Raw genomic sequence first — 26,853 nt, forward strand, 5'->3', positions numbered from 1 at the left:
TTCATTTCCATGCCTAAAAATGTTTTTTGGCATTAATGGTTTTGAATATTGCACATTGCCTGAATGTGCGATTTAAAAGTTTTAAGAAGGCTTTTTTGTAGGATGTCTTCTGCGCGGATATATCTGATTATACATGTTTAAAGCTAAAGCTAGTAAACAGTTCAATTGAAAAATTTATATTTTAAATATAAAAATTTGTTACAAATATGCCGTAACTACAACAATATTACCAGCTTTTGTGACAACAGTAGATATAATACTATTTATTTTAATAAATATATTGACAGATAAATTTCTTTTTGTTTCAAGGCTTACTTACTTTAAGTTCTCAGAATGTCGGTACTGACATTAATAGTTATTTAACCAACAAGTGTATTAATAAGGGCGATTAACAATTGAGATATGTTAACGCGCGAGCGAAGCGAGTGCGTTAATGTTTGAGATTGTTAATCGCCATTTTAATTCACGAGTTCGTTACAAAACTTTTCCGTTGACCGTACTTTTCAGAAATAAAGATATCTTAGTTTAAATATTTATTTACTTAACGATAAACAACAATTTTTTCAGCTTTCATTGACTTTATTCAAAGTTTCCTTAGTCGTAGTTTTATTATAGTAAACATTAATATTCGAAATGGTACAATTACTGAAATTAAAGGAAGATATTGATAAATAATTATCTGCTGTATAGCATTTTGACAAATTTATATTTAAGTCTTCTTGGATCTCTGTAAATTCTGTGATAGAAGAAGTTAAATTCTGGTGGAGTTAAATTAAACTCTTCGTCAATATCCATCCTTTGATTTTTCAAATACACAGAATTTTAAACAATAAAGTAAATAATGACATACAATGACAGATAGTACTAATATCGGCTACTTCATTTTAAATTAATTTTTTAGTGGGTTTATAAATAGGTATACGTTTGGTTGCCTACACCACAGGTCACTGCCAATCTCAGAGCATTTAATTAATTTATGCAAGCAATATATGTTGTGTTGCCTATAATAAAATCGTTCATTAATAGAAAATCATTCATTAATAGGGGTCATTAATCAATGATTTTGAGGGTGTTAAAATTGATCATAAATGGACGGTCGACGAAAAAAAGGTATTTAACTGATATTTCTAGAAAATACAATTTAACTTACAATAAATTTAGTAAAGCAAAGCGAGCATAATTTCATTTATTTGCTCAAAATGACTAATGTAGATATTAAAATTGGTTTTTTATTTATTTAATAATTAATTTATGGATATTAATTACATTTATTAGTATGCAAATATTATTTTGTAACATGATGAATGTAACATGATGAATGAGGTTGTTTGTGGGTGATGAATTCCACTAATTTTTACTAGCACACGTTTTTTTTAATCTTTGATATTTTGATTTACGTTTATAAAATTAGATTATATTTTTATAATTTTTGTTTGTTATATTTCAGTGGGTACACAAAATTTATTAACAAAACAAATTTGCAAAAACATAAAATCTATAGTTCTTCTCTAAATATCTACAAAACGAAACATATAAGATACCAAAAGTAAGGTTATTTAGACTTAGGCAAATATGCAAATTGCATATTTTGCATATTATGCATAAAAAATGCAAAAATGTCAAATTTTGCATATTTTTATAAAAGTGAGCATAAAGTGCATATAATTTGAAAATTTGGTGTTAACTATATATTTTTACATTCAAACTTAAAGATAGCATGAAAATGCCAATATTTAATTTTGTTTTATAATCACTTGGTATTCAAATACTTGGTATAGTAACTAATAAAAGACAGCGGCTTATAGTTTTGTCATGTTTTGTCCTGGAATTAAGGGTTTGTGTTTGCTTGGTTTCACTTTTGTTGTAAAATTGGAGGCGTAAACAACGTGTATTTCTAATTGTGAATAATTATTGGGCTTTGAAAATGCCGAAAATAAGCAATGTTTCGACTTGGATAAAACCTTACAAAGAGCTATCTATGGATATGGATAAAGTTTATTGCTCATGTTGTGGCAAAACCATAAGTACATACGTATTATTTTTTATTTTATTTTAAAAATTTACACGGTAGTACAAGATTTTAAAATTGGAGATTATGTTTAAGAAAAGTACCGACCCAAGGCTAGTTCGCAATAAATCGATGTATTTTTTTTCAAGCATTTTTTAAACTCCTTGCGATAAAAAATAGGATACCTATTTAAAATTCAAATCATTCAATAGTCTACTGAAAGGTCGCTAACATTTTTTTTCTAACAATAGCATAGTTTGCTTTAATTTTGCTAAAAACAAAAACATATCATATATTGGACTTAATTAATTAAGTGCTTTTAATTTATGCTCACAGTATTTTTTCTTTAAATGTAAACAGAAAAGACCAAGAGCCTCTTGCAAATATTTGGGGGTTCTTCCTTTTTGCACAGTCATTTCTTGACATTTTCAAGATTACTACACCGATTTTTATTTGATTTAATTTAAATATTTTAATTGTTATGCAAAAACGGTTCATTTTTAGTTTATTTCTACAATCTTAGATTTTAAAAATGGGTACAACTATAGAATATTTATATTCTATATTTTTAGATTTCTGAAAAAAAAAATTTCAAATAGATCAGTATGTCAGAACCGCGAAACATTTAGCTAAAAAGGTAAAAACCACATCCGGTGAAAAATATCAACCTTCAGTGTCCAAGTACTTTCAGTCAAGTTCCAAAAAACAAACCGAACAAGAAACTTTTAACGAAGACTTGTGTCGCTCATTAGTATCTTCTAATATACCGCTTTCAAAATTATCTAATACGAACTTTAGGTATTTTTAAAAAAAATATTGCAAACAAAACATTCCCAGTGAACGAACGCTAAAGAAATAATGTCAATTTGTTATGCTCCTCAGTTATCCACAACATAAAAGCCGAAATAGGTACTAATTACTTTACAAATATGTGTGGACGAGACCACTGACTCGTCAGGAAGATACATTGTGCACTTATTGATTGGTGTACTTAGCAATGAAACCTTTCCAAAATCGTATTTAATTTGCTGTAATCAAGTGGAAAAAACCAACGCTCTAACCATATCACGGTTTCTACAAGAAGCATTAGAAAACTTTTTTCTTCCTGCTGCTGAGCCTAATGATACATTATTGCTTATTTTATCTTATGCCGCACCATATATGGTGAAAGCAGGACAAAATTTAAAAATATTTTATCCAAACTTAATACATGTCACTTGTTTAGCGCATGGAATAAACAGAGTTGCAGAGGAAGTAAGAAAAAAAATTCCACTAGTTAACAGTTTAATAGCGAGCGTCAAAAAGGTATTCCTGAAATCACCTGTAAGAATACAATGTTACAGAAATATGCTTCCTGCTGTTCCACTGCCACCGCAACATATTTTAACACGTTGGGGAACATGGTTGGAAGCAGCTAATTTCTATGTTGATCATTTTGTTGGTTTAAAAAAAATAATTAACCTTTTAACGGATGATAGTTGCCAATTTTTATTGGAAGCTAAGCAAGCGTCCAAAATAAAATCCTCTAACAGGAACTGTCATTCATAATATCAAATTATAGTTTTGTACAGAAAACCATAACTCAATTAGAATCCTCCAAATTATCATTGTTAGAGAGTACAGTTTAACTAAAAGAATTTGAGTCATTGTGTCAAAACGTTAAAACGTTTACTATTAGAAAGAAAATTTTTCAAAAATTTAAAGTACCCATGGAAAAAAATAGTGGTTACCAGGTTCTTTCTGAAGTGATTCAAGTACTAGCTGGGACATTTTCCGAACAACTTAATTTAGAACCATCTATTATAGTAAATTTGAAAAATGCCCCAGTTACATTAGTTGATGTCGAAAGAAGTTTTTCTATTTACAAATATATGTATTTAGATAGAAGCCTTAAGTTTTTATTAGAAAATTTTGAACATCATTTGATAATCTATTGTTACCAAAAATCAAAATAATATTTACATGTTAAAATAATTTTATATGTGATGTATTTATAATATTGTAAGTATTTTTTATTACATGCATATTTTCTAGATAAATATGCATATTTTGCATAAAATACTGCATATTTTTGCATAAAACACTGCATATTTATGCGCATACTTCATACTTTTTTATTTGTATATTTACCTGAGTCTAGTAATCAGTCTAATATACCCTGCTGATTGAGTATTTTTGGCTATTTCTGGTGCTTATTTTCCTAATCAAGTAAAGAAATCTCTGACTAAGCGTTCAAATTCAACCAATGTCTTTTAAGTAGATGTTCAAACGTACCGAACATATTGAAATATGACACTGTGATGCTGTAATTGCAAAGCAAATGTACGAAGACTTCCCACTTTGTACGCCCAAGCAAATGTTGAATCGAGTGAGCTCTTTGAGTCCTTTATTCTTAATGCTCATACCAAAAATATATAAGATATTTTTATCTGAATATCGACTAGTGTTCTAGTTAGGACAAGATATTTTTAAATCAAAGAGAAACATAACTAATGTCTAACGAAAGTCTAATGTTGATACCGAAATGTTTGTGACTTTATAGATTTTGGATGATTCCACTGCATACGTTAGCGTTTAAATTATGGTTTGTATTGATAACATTGATTAATTCTTTATTGATAAGATTAATATAACCACCGTCCACAGAAATTCCATAAGATCAGACCACATCCCACTCGTAGAAGGTTTAGAATTAAACTAAAAAAGCTCGCAGCTAAAACTAAATTCGATAGAATACTAAACTAGCCAATTGTTTATAACAGCATCACAACTTTTCCCAATTTTTTCACCTTATGCGAAACAAACAGATCCAAACTTGGTAAAAACATTGTAGTTTTTGTTTTCAAAACACCGAACATGATGTTCTTTAATTAATAAAACAAAAATATATTAGTTGAATATTTCATAGAAATAAATTTTACTTTAATTTTCTTATTTTGTATATAGCAATCATTTTAATTAATTAAGGAATATGAAATGTAAATGTAATGTAACTAATATAATATATTACGTAATTCAGATAAGTATTAATGTAAAAAATATTTTTTAATCTACACCAACGTTAGTCCAGTTGTCAGATATACAGGGTGAGTCATGAGGAACTTTACATACTTCTACCATATGTAGAGTCCCTCAGGGAGCATATCATGTGGCCACTAAAAAATGTCAACTCCTCTTCTTTATTAATTAACAGGGTGATTTGTGTAATTGACCATTTATTTCATTTTACTGTAGTGTTTATACGGCTCATTTGATTTTTTTAATTTTTGCATGATACAGTACACTACTATCAAGCATTCGACTGGTATTAGCTAAACAAAAAAATTCCAGGACTGGCTTTGGAAAAATTAATTTAGGGATTCGTATTAAATATTACATCCTGTATATATTTTTTTTTAAAATGCAATAAGTGATTTTTAAACTCCATAAATAGCCAATGAAAACGACATATGCGACAATGTTGTCGCACTTTTAATAAATTTTTAGTGAACGATCAAATCTTACCAAAAATAGAACAACCATAATGAAGTATCAAATTATAAGGTAATTAATTTAAACAAATGTTATAAATTTCAAACATTTTAATTGAAATGATAAACTAAGTCACTGCACAACAAAAAACAGTAACTACTAACAATAACGAAGAATAATTAAAAAAAAAACTAAAAATATGTACATAGTTATGATAAACCCATAAATTAGAACTGGAAAAGATACAATAATGGTAACAAAATAAAAATAATTCAAAATAGATTTTCGAAATGGAACCCTGCAGCCTGTACACATTTTTGTTGCCGAATTGTTAATTGACGTATTGAATTACGGATACTCTGGGGATCGTTTCTAATAGTATTACAACAATGTATAATTCTATCAATTAATTGTTGTCGGTTATTAATATTCACTGCGTAAACTAGTTGCTTCAATCGTCCCCAAATATGGTAATCAACGGGATTGAAATCAGGGGATCTTGAAGGCCACGAAATAGGACCTGCACGTCCTATCCACCTGTTGCCATAAACATTATTGAGATGTTGTCTCACTGCCAGTAAAAAGTGTGGGGGTGCGCCATCATGCTGAAAATACATCCATCGGATAGCAACGTTCGCGTTGGCAAGCAAATTCGGCAAAATATTTTGTAGAAAGTTCAAATAGACCTGCCCTGTTAAACTAATATCAAAAAAGTGAGGACCTACTAATTGGTTATTTATGACACCAATCCACACGTTAACCGAAAACCTTAACTGAGAACGACGTTCTCGAATAGCATGAGGATTTTCTTCTGCCCACACATGTGAATTTCGTGAATGATTTATCCCGTCTCTGGTAAATTGGGCTTTATCTGTAAATAATGTCCTGTATAGCGTTGGTCGATTATTGTTAATCCATCTACAAAATTCCAACCTATCGATCTCATCTCCAGCATGTAGTCGCTGAACCATTTGAATGTGATATGGGTATAGATTATTTTTTTGTAAGACTCTACTTACTTTTGATTGAGTAACATTGAGTTCTCGACTTACTTGTCTAGTGCTTATTGTAGGGTTCATAGTAACGGCGTCCATAATGTCATCTTCCTGCGCTTCATCTACATGTCGCTCTGTTGTTCCACTAGGAAAAGTGCCATTTTCTCGCAAATAATTAAAAACTGACCCAAATGTTGGATGACTGGGAGTTCGACGATTAGGAAATCTCCTGCGATATTCTCTACTAGCAGCCCTACCATTCCCATTACAGAATCCATAAACAAATATTATGTCTGCATATTCTGTGGTCGAAAACTGATGTGGCATTTTGAACGAAAGTAACAAAAGCTCTACCAAAACTAACACAATGTACTTAACGTAGATATGACAGAAGAAATATGTATTCTTGTACACATAAATAACAATTGATAATGACAATAATGACAATGGGTATAAAATATCAAGAAACGTCAAACGGTCAACGCCAACCTTCATTTTAAACTTTTTTAGATTTATTTTTATTTAGTACAGTTGATGCAATGTATTATTATTTGACATAAAATTTTAATCATTTACAATCAACAAAAACTAACGCATATAAGAGGTTTGACTTTTTAATCAATTTAATTTATTATTTATCGAAAATAATGCCCCAATGAGTAAAAATTTAAAATTGAAAAACAATTGATTCTATCGTAGAGATAATACAAAGTGACAGTAAAGATGTTAATTTTCTACGTATTAGATTATGTTGTAGGAACTCATTTTAATTAAAATGTTTGAAATTTATAACATTTGTTTAAATTAATACCTTATAATTTGATACTTCATTATGGTTGTTTTATTTTTGGTAAGATTTGCTCGTTCACTAAAAATTTAATAAAAGTGCGACAACATTGTCGCATATGTCGTTTTCATTGGCTATTTATGTAGTTTGAAAATCACTTATTGCATTTTAAAAAAAAATTATACAGGGTGTAATATTTAATACGAATCCCTAAATTAATTTTTCCAAAGCCAGTCCTGGAATTTTTTAGTTTAGCTAATACTAGTCGAATGCTTGATAGTAGTGTACTGTATCATCCAAAAATTAAAAAAATTAAATGAGCCGTTTAAACACTACAGTAAAATGAGTCAATTACACAAATCACCCTGTTAATTAATAAAGAAGAGAAGTTGACATTTTTTAGTAGCCACATGATATGCTCCCTGAGGGACTCTACATATGGTAGAAGTATGTAAAGTTCCTCATGACTCACCCTGTATGTTAGATTTGGAACCCCAAAAAATATGCAAAAAACTTTACCACCCCTTCCCCCGGTTTCCTCCTAAAACACACTCGAAGTGGAAAAATCTATTTACCAGGAATTGTATGCCGTAGAAAAATATTTCAACTTATACTTTTGATGTAGAATGAGCCCTTAACTCAGAAACAAGACTAGAAGCGACAGGCAATTTTAAATAAAATTTGTATCAACTGGATGGTAAAAATTCTTTAAATAAAACTTTATAAAACTAAATAAAACACTTTAAATAAAAATTTTAAATCCATATCCCTTTAATTTTTTCTTAATTTTTAAATTCTAAGTTGGTATTAAACAGCGACGCCAAGCGGCCATTTTGGCAAACATACTTAACTGACTAGAAACGAGTGGTCAACGCGCACTGTTGTTCTGACTTCTGATGGGTAAAGAACCTTGGGTTTAAAAAGTAGGTGGCCAGGGATGGCTTAGAAGTTTTTTAGAATATTAAAGTTTTTTTGGGGAACAAGAAGTTGCAGGAAATTTTGGTTTGTTTTTTTTTGAGAGTCTCGTTTGGTTTGTAGCCACTCTGAGCCGGTAAGTGTATCCAATTATCAATAAAAAAAATATAAAAACCGTCAGCCATTTTGATGTCTATAATATTGTCATTTTTCCTTTGATAGTGGATATATCTATCTATTATTTCTCACATCATTTCATTAAGAAATATTCTACGTATTTATAATAAAATAAAATCATATGTCAATTTTCTATTTTACTTTCCAGCCTTAAAAACATATAACTATCTATCTTTAAAACTATCTATTATCTATTAAGAGTATCTATAAAAATATTCTCTCTCATTCCGTTCTTTGATATTCTAAAATATATCCATATCATGCTTTTCGTTAAAATTATCTATTTAATCAATTCTTTTTACATAAAATATTGTCAAACTATTCGAAGGTCAAGTTACTTACAAAATCATTAAAGCTTTTTGCTTGCATACAAGCTTTCCAGTAATTTTTTGTAATACCTTTCAAGGTTAATAAACCTTGTGTTTTTCCCTACTTTTTATCAAGAGTAGGAAGGAACTCTAACACCACTCTAACAAAAAAGTTGTGACTGGCTGAATGGCAAATGCCTATGCCAAAAAAAAACACCAATGTTCTTTTTAGCCTACTATAGGAGTCAAGAGGAAAAAGGGAACCTTGGACATCTATCCCGTCACGATAGTGTCCTTATTACTTTCTTAGGACGTTTAATTGAAAGCCGAAGTACAGAATTACATCTCTAGTAGGCAAGTAAATTACCTTTTTTGGTCGAGTCATTAAAATTTTTCTTATCTATTATTATTTGTAAATTAAGATCAATAAGGATCAATTGTGTATAACCAGGGAATTTTTTTTAGTATATAAGTAACTAGGTTAACTGTACATAAATGGTGGTGGGTAGCTATAAAAAATTATTCTGTATATATTTGGATAGGTATTAAATTTGTGGTGAAGACTAAATATTTCAATTAATACCTGTTTTCCTTTTTATTTCAGCAAACAGCTTTACAAGGTACCTTGGAAGGTATATGTTAATACTTTCCTGGCGCTCAAACACATCTTAGAGCAACTTCAATAGTCTATCACTTTTATTTACATTATTCATATATATTTCTTTTATTACCTTGTCATTCATTTTCTCATTTTGTCAATAATGGTGATTTAGAGCTTACCGATTTGCTCTCCATATGTTTGTCACACGACAACACCGCAATTAAACAACATAGAAATAATTTTGTAACTTTATTAGTTTTGTTACTGCACACGTGACTTTCGCGATTTTTGCTAAATTTGGTACGTAGTAGAATACGTGAATCACATCTCTTAAATGTTAAACATTTTTTTAACGATTACTTTGTAACCTGGTGTTTATTTAACGTGTATATATCATATATTTAATGAGTACCTGTATTCTAGCTTCGTTCAACTTTGTACTCCTAGCCAGCTCTTCCCTACAGTAAATATCGGGATAGTGGCTCTTGGCGAATGCCGCCTCTAGTTCTGCTAGCTGCTCCTGCGTGAAGGTCGTGCGATGCCTCCGTCGGGCGGGCGTGGGGCAAGAGGCAGTGGTAGGAGTATGACCTGCGTGCTGCGGTCCGCTACTCGGCGAGACCGTTCCCAGGCTGGTTCCACTTGGAGTCGTTTGGGGTTCAGGTTTTAGCTTCTTAAAGGCTCCGTCTGAAACATCAGAGAATGGGGATTACAAATGAACCTAGTACTAATTTAACAAATAACAGTTACCTGTTATCTTTATATAATATATGTCATTGTTATTGTTGACAAATACATCCGAGTCTATTTAATATGTATAAAATGTGGTATGATGTTAAAAATATTTATTTTTATTTGATGTAATATATAGTTTACGTGTTTTGGAAAGGCCTGGTTATCAAGTAAAGCTGGCTTAATCGTCTCTAACGACATTGGCTTGGCTAAGTGCAAATCTAATAGTGAACATGAGAATTTTACCTTTTTTTTTGAAAATTTTCTCTACGCCACTGAAGCATGTTAAGATTATATATATGATTTAAATGAATTGTATTCCTATACTGTGCCATCAGGAAAACTCGTAATTGGAGTAGGTCCTTACTTATACCAGTTGCATGTGTAAGTCTTACCTGTATTTTGCCAAAGGAATTAATATATCTCCCTGTTTTGCTTCCAACTTCATAAATTTAAATCCATTACAGACAGTACCCGTCTTTGTACACTTAAAGCCTTAAGGTTTATTAGCCAGTTAAAGTTTATAATCAAAATCCTACCACGGATTGTACTTGTCAATTTAGAATAAATACCTTGAAAGAAACAATAAAATTGTAGTACCAGTCTATATGTATCTTTTATGTTTATTTTTTAGTTATAACTCTGTAAAAATTTTGTTTTATTTTAAGCAAACGTGTGCTACAGATAAGATAAATGAACTCTAGATTCCATTAAATGAACTAGAAATGCTATAGTGCTGCTATATTGTGCAAAATTATCATTGTAAATTAAAAGAGCTCCGAGTGAGTGAAAAAAAAAAAGAAACAATGAGAAACCATCTGATAAAGAAAGACAAAAAATCAAATTCAGGTAATTGAATCCTAGGTATATCACGGATTAAATATGAACACTAAAAAAAAATAAATTATTTAGGAACTTAAGGAAAAAATATTTTTTCGTACAGAAAATAATGTGCAAAAGTTTCAAAATCAGATGAAAGGAAATATTTCAAGCATATTTAAAGATTATTGGCTTCAGTTGAGTACACTGTATTATAGAAAATTGTCCTGAAAATTCTTAATCGTTTCAAGTGTTTGTATTTAACTAATTGAGAATAAGTATAATAATATAAACGTTGTTTGTGTGTAAAGGCAAGACAGTCAACATCTTTATTGACTAGTGACGTTTGAAATTGTCAAAGAGCTAACGAGTGTATGGTTACCGGTTCCACAGGTAAGCGGCTCCAACCGGTGGCTGTAAAATGATGTCGGCAAGCAAACCTTATTGAATTCATTACTGTTTATTAATGCAGTTAGTAGAAAACCTAATTACAATTACTGACACCGGCGCGCGCCACAAAGAATCTCACACAATCTTATTACGACCTTCTCCTCCTCGTCCCGTTCTCTCCATCTCCATCTCCGAGTCTCCAAATGTCGGCCGATTCACGGCCAAGCACTGTCACGCCTGCTGACGACGCCTCGGCTTCGGCATCGGCTTGTCTGCTGATGGCGATGGTTTGCCGGAGCCCGAGAAAACGGCGGCCTTTAAAAGAATTTGCATAATTCCCTAAATGGAGGAGTTTTTATGGGGAACGATCCGTCGGATGATGTTTGACACGGATCCGGAAGATAGTAACGTGTGCGTTGCTAAACAAGCTGTTAATCGATATACATACTTCAAAAGAAATAGGCTATTTATCGCCACAATACATTTTCATTTCGTCAAGTTCCATAACAAGGATCGAAAACAATAACGCTTAATGTAAAAATTTCCTTGCTAAGTTCTATAGAAATTATTATTTAAATCGTCTATACGTTGTTAAAATAACTATAAAATGATTGGGTTTCCTTGGTACATTTTCATGTAACATATAGACTCTGTAGATGGCCATTCTACTTGGCTTCTTCTTCAAATTTGGCGCTTAATTAAGTTGATATTTTATTTGTGGATGTGTTTCGTTTAGTGCCACATGCCGCTATAGTGAATTCGCATTTTCCCGAGTTTTGTAAAAGAATATCCAAAAAAATATTTTACGAAGGTATTATTGAAGTAGTAATTAATAGCAGGTAGTTTAATTCGATAATTTCACTTCAAAATATTATTATCGTTGTTGTTGGCTCTAACCTCACAAAATTTCAACTATAGAAAATCACTTTTTAGAATAACGCCTTGGGTTAATTTATATCGAGTAAACTAGTAGGGTAAAGGGAGGAGAGCTGGACCAGGAGGATAGTCGGTCCGCTAGATATACCCGACCAAGCTTGGCAACAGGGCAAGTCTATCCTACTCTGTTGTATCATTTAACGTTAGTTGCTTAAGAGACGCCGGTCAAGTTCTAGCAGAAAAAGGTTCACAATGTGTTCCTAGCGTAATCTCTGGAAAAAAAGGTGAAAAGATCAGTGCAATAGCTTGCTGTAGTGCAGAAGGGATTTTCTTGCCCCCATATTGCATTTTCAAGGAGAAAAATAAAAAAGACGAGCGGCATTATCGTATGCCACCGTGTTCCAAGATTAGGATGTCGGAAAAATCATCATACGTTAACAGTGGCATTTTCTTAGAATGGTTACAAACACACTTTTTGCCGAGAAAGCCTCCAGGTAAAACCTTATTAATATTAGATGGCCACATATGCCATACGACCAACCTGGATCTACTAAAATTTGCAGACAAAAACAAGATAATTTTATTTTGTTTGCCATCCCACACAACACATTACCTACAGTCTTTGGATCGTGCTTTTTTTAAGTCACTTAAAAGCAACTTTTATGCTGAATGCCATTTTATGGTATGGAATAACACAAACAGGGTTATAAAACGCCTTCAGTTTGGTAAACTCTTAGGTCGAGTAAATCTGCTGTAGTAAATTCTGTTAGCGGAGATAATGATGTTGAGACACCAAGTCGACAAGCTGAAGTAGCTGAAGTTGCTCAAGTAACTCCGCAAAAAAAAGGCATTAAGTTATTAAGCCCTAAAAGTATATGAGAGTTTCCTAAAGCAAGACCAAGGAAGACTGCCAGGGTAAGAAGAAATAAAAAAGCGCAGTGTTAACAGATACCCCTGAAAAATTACTTATTGAAGAAAAAGAACAAAAGAAGGCAATGAGTCAAAAAACTAAAACTATATGAATGAATTAAAATCGTTAAAAAAGTGAAAAAACGTGAAAGTATCATCGAACAGCAGAAATATTTCAGAAGAAAGTGATACAAGTCAAAGAGAAGAGGAAGTCGAATAGAAAGAGGATTCCTCAGACATGGAAAGGGATGAAGAAAATTTTATGCTGGATTAAGATTCGATTATTACAATAACAGAAGGAAAATTACGAACAAGGAAAAAAATATAGCTATAATACCTCGTATTATTGCATATTTTTTAATTTTTCTTTTAATTACAGAAGTAAAAAAGCAGAATGAAGAGTTCAAAGTGTCATTTTTGAGGAAAAGCAATAAAATAGACAATGCTTTGGTCTTTCCTAACGGAGAAGATGTCGCTTTTATAAGAAAGCCAGATGTGGTATTTGTGCTTCCAGATCTGTGCCACAAAGCGATAATGCAACATTTTTAAACTTGGTATAAAATTTTCAGGACTCGATGTTCCATAAGGAAACTGAAATACCCATGTCTCACTGTGTACTGTATACTGTCTCACTGTGCCTCGCACGAGGTACACAGTGAGATAGTTTTCATGAAAAAAATAAACGCTTGTTCACAATTTGTGTTAGGTTTTTTTCAGCTTTAATCTATTGTGTTGTTGGCGTAAATAGGCATCTAAACAGTAGTTAAAGAATTAAATTAAATTTTTGAAATTTCAGAGTTCTATTTGAAGAAATATGATTCTTGTCTCACTGTGGACCACCCTCAACTACATAATAATAATACTGCTGAATAAGTTAAAATCAACAATCACCGTGAAATTGTTCAATTAGATCTTGATTAAAAAATACAGTTACGTTTTTGATTTTTACAATCATATGTTTTCCGTTTGGGGGAATTTAGTTTTTGAGCCTATAATTTACAATAGGTCAAATTATTGAAGCAATAAAAAATATTATTAGATTACATTTGGTAACATTTTTTATATTTGAAACAACACGTATTACAATATTATTAAAGGAAACATTATTTGTGAGTATATCATATTGTTATATTATCTTATTCATGTTCATAATCAGATTCATCGTCGTCGTTGCTGAAATAATATATATCAATCCTTAACTCTTCAGCAATTACATCCATGCAACATTTATTAGGAGTTTTAAAGAAATATTTTCTTGTGGCATTTTAAATTAATTAATATTTAAATGGGAATAAGCCACAATTAAAGGTTAAAATACATTTATTGACGTTTCAATTTCCACTTCGGAAATCGTTCTCAAAATACAAACATTAGTAAATTAAACAAATTTTTTTTTTTTTTTTTTTTTTTTTTTTTTTTTTTTTTTTTTTTTTAAAGAAATATGTTCACATTTTTACAGTAACTAGTCAAATTTAGGATAAGTCCTAGATATATGGCGATATATTATTTATATATTATTATATATTATTTTTGTTAGATAGTTGGTTATATATGCAGCTTTGTAAGACATTGAGCTAAACTGTAAAGCCTCTAAAATTACCGGTTCTTCGAAAATAAGCATTAATAGTAAATTTTCAAAACAGATGAATAGAAAAGGTTTAATTTCTCGTGATTGATTGGTCGAGGTCTCGTCACTGGCGTATCACAGTGACAAGGCGACACTTTGGAATTTATTTTTCTTATACCTAAATTATACATCGGAGTTTTAAGTGTGTGTTTTGTGTGTTTATTTATTAATTATTTTGTAATTTACGGTAGACTTTGGAAGGTAAGTAGTGATTATTTTCGTAAATTTATTTGTTCAATACCCACACGTTTATTTATACTATGTGTATTAACTCTATATGTCCAAAATATAAAACGCTTATTAACTATATGCATAAATATTGTACTGGAAGGTGTATTAGTACAGAGTGGAGGCGGTTTTAGAAATAAAACTAATTTACAGCCGGTTAGCATCCTCTAGATTCTAGATCTACTTTTCCCCATTTTACCATATTTGATTTGCTATACTAATGCCAAGGGAATAATATCTCTGTTGCATAAAAAGGGTGATCAACTGGAACGTAAAAACCATAGAGGCATTACTCTGTTAACATCTGCGTATAAAATCTTCGGCAATGTATTGTTTGAAAGACTGAAACATTTTACAAAGGATATTGTCGGTCAATATCAATGCGGATTTACTGCTGAAAAGTCAATTACACATCAAATTCAAGCACATAGAAGATGGCCATGCTTAATATTTCTTACATCTGATGACAGATGTCTGCATGTGTACCGAATCCAACTTGCAATTTGACAAGATACCTATCTTACTTTATAGTGTTTTATTAACGTACGGTCCTAAAGTTTTGGAAAAAATTTCACATGGTCTGATTGAGAAGCAAAATGCATTTAACAAAGGACATGGAATTGAAATCTTATCAGTTATTGACATTTAATAAACAAAGCAGAATATTTTAGTTTGTGCTCTGCAAAATATCTTATAAAATTGATATTAGTCGAGGTGTTTATAATATGGTTGGGCGAATGTCGAAACGAAATATTGTTAATATTTATCGAGATCAAAACATAAGCAAATCGACAATTTATCGGACAATCAGAGAATGTGAAGAAGGGATACCATGTGTTAACTTGCGTAAAAGTGGCCGACTGCTGATTTTAAACCATATAAGAGAGGCAAGACTGATTGAAGCAGCTAAGAACAAAATTGGGGTCTCACAGCGAAAACTGGCCAGAAGATTTCATGTTGGAAAGACTACAGTATACAGGACCCTATCGAGTAAAATATTTTACTTTGTCCAACTCTGAGATGAAGGGTAACGATGGGTTTTACACGAATGATTACGAAAATGTACCTGATGAAATAAAATTCAAAAGTAAGAAAAAATTTGAGGACAAAATTTTGGTATGGTGTGCAATTTCTGAGGCTGGCTTTATCCCACAGCCCTACATTGGTGTTGTTCGAGGCGAAGACTTAAACGCAAATATTTATATTCAAAGATGTCTCTCTAAATTGCTTCAGTTTGTGAACACACATCATGCAAATGATCAAATAGTCTTTTGGCCAGATCATGCTTCATGTCATTACGCGAGGATCACAAGGGACTGGTACGAAACTAACAACATTACCTTTGTACCGAAAGCAGACAATCCCCCCAACCTACCTCAGGCTCGTCCAATTGAAGAGTTCTGGGCAATATTAAGTCGGAAAGTCTATAATAACGGATGGGAAGCACAAAATCAGGAACAGTTAAGACGCCGCATATATACAAAAATTAGAGAAATTGACGCCGAGGTCGTCCAAAGGATGATGCAACGTGTCAGGGGAATTATTAGGCAAATCGAAAATAATGGTCCCTTGTCTGTCATTTGAATTTTGATTTATAATAAGGATAGTTAAGTTAAATTGTTGAATAATTTAATAAAAATATAAGATTATTGTGGTCAGAGTTATATGCTTTTGAAATGTTTCCCAAAACTTTAGGACCATACGTTATTATAATACAGTGATAAAACGAAATCAAGGTAAGTGATATTGCATAATCAATCCGTATGTCTAGTTTTGACATAGGCTATTTGGCTGTTATTAAATATATAAGTACAACACATTTTGAAGTTTTTCTTTTACATATTTATAGTAATTCAATGAGCCATCTTGCCCTAGCAAATCCATCCTAATTTTGGATAAGATGGCCATGGCAGATATTTAATCTGTATTTTTTTTTTCAGATACAAAATAAGTACATTAAAAAACCTGGCGCATTTCTGGGTTTACAGACTCAAAAAAATCTCCGTGTCATCCAAGCTGTTAAAAAAAATGTTTCTTCTAAGAAATGCATCTGTAACTTATGACATTCCGAGAAAATCATTAAAAAGACGGTGGAAAACTGGAAATCTTGTCAAAGGTAACATATAATGCCGGTTTGGGAAAGACAACGAATGTAGGCTTGTTCGTCAAATTAAAGATGCGCAAAATCACGGTTTTCATTAACACGTAACCAAATTTGCCCTATAGTTTACCACTTTAAATCAATTTGGAATCAAACACTCTTTTAGCTAAAGAGAGGAAAAGGCTGTGTATAATTGACTAAAATTATTTTTATCCAGAAATACTGAAAAGTCACTAAAAAAATCGGAAGGCGTTCACGCAATGGATTGCGATGAGGTAAAAAAATATTTCGAGTATTTAGAAATATGTTTGGAAGATTATGAACTTTATAACAAGCCAGGAGTAAGTTTAAACATGGACGAGTCAGGGGTGCAACTAAATACCCGTCCAGCAGTTGTATTAGTTGTGAAAGGTTAAAAAAATGTGGATTTAATATTACTTCAACGGAAGTAGGTGAAACTATTACACTCATAGCTTGTTATAATGCAGAAGGAAATTTTTTGCCACCAGCCTGTGTGATAAGGGCTAAATTAAGAAAGATATATACCGACAACATCCCCTTGGGTTTGAACGTTGTTTTTCTAAGAGTGGCTAAAAGATCATTTTCCTCCAAGGAAACCTGATGGCAAAGTTCTTTAATATTGGACGGCCACGCTTCTCATTTAAGTTCGGTTGAAATGCTTGAATTTAGAAACCAACATGAGATTTTACCTTCTGAGCCGTATAACCAACTACCCCAGCCGTTTGACAGAACTGTATTTAGGTCTGTAAAAACCACTTCTATGCTGCCTGCCAACTTTGGATGAAAACTCATTCTGGACGGACTATCACTCGCTACCAGTTTGGTAAACTTTTTCATGCTGGCAAACATGCTGTGGAAAATCTGCTACCTCTACTCGTAAAAACGCAATCGATGGATCTAAGGCTAGAGATATTTATCCTTTCAATCTCAATGCGATACCTGACTACGCCTACTTTATAGCTGAGAATAATATAAGTTCCCTTTTCTAGCAAGAAAAAACAAGTTCAAGTGGTAAAAATCAACAAAATATCGAAAATACAGAAACACAACCAAGCTCATCAAAGCACTCTGATAGTCATGTCGACTTTTACAAAAGTCGGTTATTATTGTAACGTCGCCAAAAGTTGTTACGAAATCAAAATAAAAAAAAACGTTTAAAAGGTAAAACACCTATACAAAATATTAAAAACAGGAAAAATGAATAATCACCAAGTAGTGAAAGTGAAAAAGAACAACCAATATTTTCTAGTAGTGCATTTGAAAACGAAGATTTTTGTGAGAATGGGTGTGGTGATTATAATTCTACAATAAAAAAAGATGATTGCATTCATTGTGAGTTTTGGCTACACAAGTCCTGCACGAAATATGTATATTTGTATCACAGATGTGGAAAGATATGTTTGAAAAATGTGTGTAGATGACCACCTAGTCGGTGGTCATCATCGGTTTCTTTTATAGTTTATGGGCCTCCAGTCCATGATTCGTCTTGTCTATCTTGTGTTCTAGCTAAATGTCCTGCCCAGTTCCACTTTAGCGTCGTGATTCTTTTGATGACGTCGTGATTTTGTGATCTTTGCCTGATTTGTTGGTTTGTTATGCAGTCTCGAATGATTAAGCCCAGTGTTGTACGTTTCTTTGGTCGTTGTGTAACTCTGAGTTTATTTGCGGATTTTTGCTTCAATGTTAAAGTCTCTGCTCCATTAGTTTATACGCGCAAAACACTCCTTTCGTCATCCTATTTATTCATAAAAATAATGAACAAACAATTGAAAATAATAACAAACGATGTTAAACTATTAAACATTTATATAGCCAATACTCCGGTTGCTCTCATATTAAAAATAAAAGCTGTTTAATAAAGCAACTTCTCTTCATCGCACATTTTTTTACCACTGATTATCATTTATCGAGGTATGCTATTTAAGGGATAATCACTATAATCCTCATTGTCCACTCGACGTGTGTACACATGTTCCTTTTCTAGCCGCCACCACCGCTCGGGGTGTCTTAATGAAGTGTCAATTTGCTCCGATTTCGGCTGCTTGGCCCCGTAGAGCATATGCATGAGTACAAAGGGCCTCGGTTAACACTCAATTTGACATATTGTGCACTCATCCAGTGACATGTGTGTCTATGTACTCGTACGCGTACTAGGGGTGGTTTTCCTTCCATCCCCCTCAGACGCGTATATCTCGTTCATCGCTCTATAATTATCGGTTAATTTGAGGAGCTTTTACAATGTATATTTTGATAAAGGGCTTTGTTATTATTGTCGGAGAGTCAAGGGACCGGGACGGGGGATAGATGCTGAGTGAAATCAAAGAGCAGGTTATTAGGAGATTTTATTAGATTTGAGATTACGGCAGAACACGGAAATGCGAATGTATATTCCTTGATTTGTTCTATTTTAACTAGTTTCTAGGGGATTTTAATTAGTAAGTAGGGGTTGATATTTTAACTCAAAGGACTAAAAAAGATTAAATTGTGGATATTAAAACACCAGAAAAATTATTATGACCCAAAATACAAATGAAAATTAGTTGGAACATGAAATGAAGACTTCTTTTTCTTGTTATTTTCAGTACAGAGATTAGACTTTGTCTGTTTCCTGTCTCACAATGATATTATGACCATTTTTTTTGGTTTCCTTTATATCTCTCTTATCTTTTAAATTCTTTTGTGTAGCATATTGGTGCCATGACTGGTTGAAGTCATGGCTGCGAAATATTCGAGACTGGACAAACATGACTGTAGATGAATTATTCCACGATGCAAAAGACAGAGACACTTTTAGAAATGTGGTCACCAATCTCCGTTAGTGGGGACGGCATAGGAAGAAGAAGAATATTGAAGAAGAAACAGGTTTTAAAGCCTACATACAAGGAGGAAGAAAAAGAAGAAGTAAAAGTTATCAGTATTCTTTTTACTGATGAAACCACTTTCACACGTAGAGGCGTTTATAACTGGAGAAATTGTCACATTTGGAATAATAAAAATCCACATGATGTCAGAGAAGTACACTTTCAACATGAAGTGAGAATAAATGTTTGTTATGAAATTGTTAGAGGTAATTTAATAGCTCTCTTTGAATTACCTGCAAATTCTAACGGCACTATTCGTATTTAGAATTTCTTCAAAATACCCTTTTGATGGATAGGGTGAGGATGTGAGTTCCCATGGCCTACTCGGAGTCCTCATATGCTCAAGAAATTAATAGCCGACAAGAATTATAGCAACAAATAAACATAGAGAAAGCCGCAAATTTTATTAAAAATCAACTAAACATATTTCTAAAGGCATTGGCGGATCCAAGGGGAGAGGGCACGGGGGTAATGACACCCCCAACAAAAAATTAAATATCAATCAAATAATCCTAAAAAAAAAAAAATAAATTTAATACCAATCAACCCCATAAGCAGGAAGTCAAGAGTTGAAATGATTTAAACTCATTTATTCTAGGGATAAGTATAGAATTATGCGGATGCCTTTTTACATTGCTCTTTAAAAAAATCAACAATTCTGAATATAATATAGTAATACCTCGACTAACGCTTTCCCGACTTCCACGAATTAAAATTTTGTCAATTCGTCATTTGAGTGCCAGAGAATCGTTCGATTATCGATGAGATAGAATTACCGCCCACACATTATTGCTCATTCAATGTACATGACATGACTTTTCGCACGAAATCAGCACATTTTTATTTTGTATTAGGTATTTCTTATCTTCAGTTTTGTCTACGAATTGTGAAACTTGTTGGGTTGAAAGGTATGAAAGTAATCTTTAGTTTCATTACGAATCAATCTCAAAATATACAAAGCTCTTGAAGCAATTTCTACGTGGAAGGATAGTAAAATGTCAGCTGATGTATTTTCATTAATGCAAACTATTAGGAGTCCAGAAATTCTCCTTCAGGCACCAAAACTAGATTTGAAGAAGGCTACTGAGGCCATAGAGCACACTAAATGCATTCTTTAAAATAAAAGATCAAATGCTGAATCAGTTTTTAGCAAACTTTACTATCTTCTTCTTCAAGTGCCTCCCTATGCTTCTACGCCTCCCTATGCTTCTCCTTCCTTGGATCTTTCTCTGCATAACCAGTTGGAGCAAGGTGTATTTCTCTCCACGTGTAATATGTCCGAGATATTCCAATTTTCTTGTTTTAATTATATTTAAAATTTCTATTTCTTTATTCATCCTTCTCAGAACCTCTTTGTTTGTGACGTGTTCTGTCCACGATATTTTCAGAATTCTTCTATACACCCACAGCTCGAATGATTCCAGATTTTTCATTGATGTCGCATTCAAGGTCCAAGATTCCATTCCATAAAATAAAGTCGAAAAACCATAGCACCTCGCCAACCTAACTCTTAGTTCCAATTTTAAATCCCTTGTACATAGCACTCTTCTCATTTTGCTGATATTTGCTCTAGCCTTTTCTATTCTGATTTTGATCACCTGAATGTAATCATTTGTGGAGTTAATCATTGTTCCCAGATATGCATATTTGTGCACTTGTTCGACGTTGATTAAGTTTATTAGAAGATTCCAACTTTACTATGAAGTAAAGAAAACAGCTGAACAACTAGACATTGAATTACAGATGCCTCGTATAGTTTCTCGTCAAACCTTTCGTCAAAACCAATCTGCTAACTCTTGCGAAGAATATTTCCGAAGATCTATTTATTTACCCCTTTTAAAAAATATCTTAACTTATTTAGAAGAACGACTTTCACCGAAAGTTATAAATCTATTTAATCTTCGAGTTATTTTACATGCCTGTCCTGTAAATAAAAAGGTGTTTACACTTCTTCTTAAGGTTTCTTCTTCATTACGGAAGGGTGGCGATAATTACAGCAAATTGCTCTCTATCTTGAGCTGTTCTTAGTATCGAGTGTGTGTTCATGCCTGTCCAGTCTCTTACATTCTTCAGCCAGGAGCATTTTCTTCTTCCTGGACTTTTTTTTCCTTCTACTTTTCCTTCCATTATGAGTCGTAGAAATTTATATTTTTTTCATCTGTAAATATGTCCTAGATAACTTGTTTTTCTGTTGTTTACAATATTTAGGAGTTCTCTCTTAGTCCTCATTCTTCTCAGCACCTCGTACTTGTAATTCCGAGAGTCCATGTTTCAACTCTGTATAGCAATAAGGAATTATATTAACTCTGGATATCCAACGATAAGATAGAGTTTATTAGGAATGTTCAATAAATTAATTAATGTTTACACTTACATTCAGTTATTGCATTTAAATTACTTAACTTTGGTTTATACTTATTTATCCTTGGTTTATTCTTGATTTTGTAGCCATAGGATAGGTTTAAATTAATTGTCTTTAAAATACCTAGTTTAAATTAATAGTCCTTGATTTTTCAGTATTTATATTTTAATAACTTTCCTTTGGTTTAATAGTCTTGTACACTTGATTTTACTGTCATAGAGTATGTGGTTTTAAATTATTTCTTTTTTGGTTTAAGTTTAAGACCCCTTAATGTTGTACTCTTCTTTGCACCAGTAGGGTATTTGGGTTTTAATAACTTCTCATTCTTTCAATATATCGCTTAAAATAATTATTGAGAAAATGGTTCCCTTACATAAGGCACAAATCATATCAATCGTAAAGGTGCAAAAATCTAAATCCTATATCAAAATCACCCTCAAGACCCATGATCCCCCTGACAAAAATTTCTAGATCCGCCACTGTCTGAAGGTAAGGAGAAATTTTTCTGATAGAATTCAAAAATTTATTGAAGTGACTGGAGGCCGCTTTAAAAATTTATTAAATTGATTTATTGTTATAGTAGTCTAAATAAATATTTTTTAAATAGTTTTGTCTTGTGTAACCATCATTTTATTAACAAGCTCCAAGAAAAATTGTTTTGTTATAATAAAAATCATAGTTCTAATTTTTTTATGAACTAAAACATTAATATGACAAAATCATTTGAAATGGAATTTACCGAACCTACTAAATTGTATAATTTTATTAGTTACCTACATAGTAATGACTGGTGTGAAATGGACGTTAGCAATAAAATAAGATTATATATTTTAAACATTACATTTAAAGGCAAATAACTTGAAAACTACTTACTCTATCGCATGGAGACAAAAGGATGATATTTACGTAAAAGTAACTATTTGTTGCAAATTCACATTGTTTGCGCTGAACTAGGTATATTGCATATTGTATTAATTTTATTATTATTTGTTATGTATCACGTATACTATATTAGTCTATCGAGTATATCAAGGATACTATATTATCCAAATAGAGAGGTTTGCTGAGGGTGACCAGGGCTCTAATTGTGCTGTATATCAATAGGATGGATGGAAGCTAACTTATATTTGGTAAATTCAAATATCTTTGTGAAAAGAACACTTTAAAAACACGTGAACTAAAGTTAACTAATTTTATTGATTTTCAGATTACTATTGAAAATGTTTTCTTCCTATAAATTATCGAAATATTCTTATCCTGAATAATTACATAGAATAAATTGTAGTTGAGAATCCTCTTTGCAGTGCAATCTAATTTGAAAGCTAGATTGGTTCAGCATATTGTACAAAGATAATTACTTATGTTTAAAAAAATGTAGAACGTGAATATTAAGTCACTTACCATTATGATCAGTAATGGACCGCCCCGCCGACGGTGGGGTATGTGCAGGAGTATGTCCATGGTGTTCATGAGAATGAGGCAGTCCTCCATAAATAGCGCTGAAGTCTTCAGCAGACGACCCGCTCGTACTGTTGCACTTCCTCGAACTGACAGTCTTCTCCACATTATTAGCACTGCTACCCAGATGCCCATGGTGCTCGTCCAACAGTCCCCCAACTCCCAAGAGATTACCTACTCCGACCAAATTGGGCCTGAGTTCGTCCATCATGGTCTTTGACTGCGGACAGGCGTTGAAGTTAAGTTGCCTGCTGAAGATAGCCGGGAAGATGTTAAACTGCTGATGGGAGATGTCCTCGGCGGAAGCGTGGACCGAGGGGGCAGGGGACGTTCCCAAAGCCCCCAAACAGGAGGAGACGCCCTTGAAATCCAACTTGAAGCTGGTTGGAACTTATGAGGAAGATGGTGACGCTTAGTATAAAGCTAGCGCACGTGGTAACAAATATTACTTCAACAATTAACTTTAACAGTAGAAAAGTCCTAGGTACTCTAATTATACAAAATTTGTGGAATCAGAAAAATGTTTTTTAGTTATTGTTAATAAAGATTTTTTATAGATAACTGTTCTTAATATATCTACACTTTTAGTTTTATAAAAATTGCACCAAAATCACAGACACTTTGATGTATACTTCCTTATATCACTAAGTCATCGTAGGTTACCTGAAACCAATAAACATTTTTGATAATTTGAAATCTAAATGAAAATCTTTGGTATTTTATAATATTAATCAGTATAGGGTGTTAATGTCAGAAAAGTGTTTGAAAGAAAATTTTTATGCCACATATGTGGCATAAATTTGCGCTTAACTTTTTTTGCTCTTTAAGTTACCTCTATTTGTGTTAAAAAATATTAAAGACACATTATTTTTACAAAGAAAAGGTATACTTGTTAATAACTTCAAAATTCAACCGTTTTCGAGATAATCGCATTTTATAAGTCAGCTGCATAATAATTCTTAGTTGTGATATGTGTGCGGTAAAGCACTGAATACCTGTGGATAAGCATAATTAATAGTTTTTTCTTATTAAAGCAACTCAAAGATGATAATGTGATATCACAAAATGCTTTGTTATGGCTGCTAAATGTCTTATCGGAAGCGTCACAGAAGAAGCGCTACGAGGCGGCGTCACGAGCAGCTTCACGAAATAACAGTCTTCACATCGATGTACTACTCTTTATTAATTATTTGTAAAATCTTATTTATTTTATATAATAATTAAATTTACTATCAAATCATTGATTGAATATTAAATTTATATTTTATTAATAACTTAATATTTAGTTCCACTTTTACGGGTCTGTATTTTGTTGATACGTTAGCAGGTGGCGCTACAAGCAAACATAATTTATTGAATTTTTTTAATATAATATAACTTGTTTAAAATATAAATAATAAATAAATAATAAATCTACTTTATTAAATGTTAAAAATAATATTTAAAAATATAGAAAATATGGTATGAAGGTATACCACCTTTTTTGAAGGCAGTTTTGATGCCAGTAGGCAACCCCAATGCATTACGGGAAATTTTAACATAGTAGTCTGATATCACGAATGCTTTTGATAACTAAAAATAAGTCTTTTTTCGATTAATCAGTGATTTTTGTAATATCTAGTTTATTTTGGTTTATTAAAGAAGAGCAAATGCAAAGAAAATGCCGAAGCATAATAATTTTTTTAATATTTATATGAGATGGAATATTTAAAAAAATACCCAAACAGGCTACAACCTAATCACCAAACCTTTCAACATCTCTTTCGGAATTTAGGCGAAAGTGGTTCATTTCGTCCTAAATGTGACAACTTAAGCCGACCGAAAATCATTACGCCTGATCAGGAAGATGAAGTAATGGTTCTCGTTGACGATGCGTAAGCATTTTCATCCTTCCCATTTTACACGTGTGCAAAATCTATTGTCAGCAGATTTACCTTTAACATGTAGATTTGCAAATGATATCCGAAACAGGTAAAATCTTGACCACTCCTTCGTATACTCACATACTGAATGTCCTCATATTAAGAGAGAAAGGCATTTTCAACCTGAATTTTAAATAGACGTATGGTTTGGAACCATTGGTAATCATTTTTTACAGACATGAGAATTACCTTTTAATTTCAATGTTGATATTTATTTACATTTTTTATAAAATGATTTTATTGATTAATTGGAGGAATTGTTATCAAATTTAAGGAGAAATTTGAGGTTTATGCAAAATGGTACACCACCACATTATAGGGAAAAGGCAGTGAGAACATACTTAAATACCAACTTTCCTTAACGTTGGATTGCTCGTGGTAGTCATATTCCTTGGTCATGTGGTGAGATATTATTATAACTATTTAATTCATAGAAAATCCCAAAAGAGTACTTGTTTTTATACTTATAATACTTATAATAAATACTGCAGCAGTTTCTTTAGAACCAATGATGCTATTTAATATAAGACGATCTTTTATGCAATGTATTGACAAATGAATTAAAGAAAATGGTGGACCTATCGAACACGTACTTTGATAAAAAGTTTAATGTTATTTAGTTTAACTATTTCTTAATTTGGTTTGTAAATAAAATGTTTTGATTATGACTTTAAATTAATATAAAACGTAAAATGTTTGATGTAAAATCCAATTATTCTGTTATTTTGTCAAATCCTATTACAAATTATCCTGCTGATATATTTATTTTATTTAATATTTTGTTAACTATTAATATTATTAAAGATATTGCATACCAAAATTCAGAAGTATTGATGCTTTTGTCTATTTTTCTTTCGTTGCCTGGAATAATTGCGTTAAATCAGAATTATGCAGTTGATTTGTAAAACGCGATTCTCTCAAAAACTGTTGAGTTTCGAAGTTATTAACAGGTATACTTTTTTTTGTTAAAATAATGTATCTTTAATATTTTCTGTCACAAATATCGGTAACTTAAAGAGCAAAAAAGTTAATTGCAAATATATGCCACATATGTAGCATATGTGGTGCCCTCTGTCAGCTACATCAAAGTATGCATCAATCCTTATATTCATTAGTACCAAGTTGTAAATTTTTATGCATAAATTTTCACAAACATGAAAGTTATAGCGAAAAATAAAATTTGTAATTTCCACTTTAACACCCTGTATCTTTCTTAATATCAACATTTTATTAAAGCAATTTGGCTTAAATCGTAATATTTTAAAGTATAGAATATACGGTTTCTTTT

General features: G+C 31.9%; 1 protein-coding gene across 1 annotated transcript in view; it reads right to left on the minus strand.

Annotated features, from left to right (window-relative positions):
• The window catches only part of LOC140437961 (homeobox protein unc-42), an 80,618-nt gene extending 56,688 nt beyond the window's left edge, over window positions 1-23,930 (minus strand). Inside the window, exons 1-2 of the mRNA XM_072527721.1 lie at window positions 23,587-23,930; window positions 9,675-9,946 (exon numbers count right to left, since the gene is read on the minus strand). Coding sequence (XP_072383822.1) covers window positions 9,675-9,946; window positions 23,587-23,854 — 540 coding nt within the window. The 5' untranslated portion in view covers window positions 23,855-23,930. The remainder of the gene's footprint in view (window positions 1-9,674; window positions 9,947-23,586) is intronic.
• Between the last annotated feature and the right edge of the window lie 2,923 nt (window positions 23,931-26,853).

The sequence above is a fragment of the Diabrotica undecimpunctata genome, chromosome 1 (genome assembly GCF_040954645.1).
Source record: "Diabrotica undecimpunctata isolate CICGRU chromosome 1, icDiaUnde3, whole genome shotgun sequence".
NCBI lineage: Eukaryota > Metazoa > Arthropoda > Insecta > Coleoptera > Chrysomelidae > Diabrotica > Diabrotica undecimpunctata.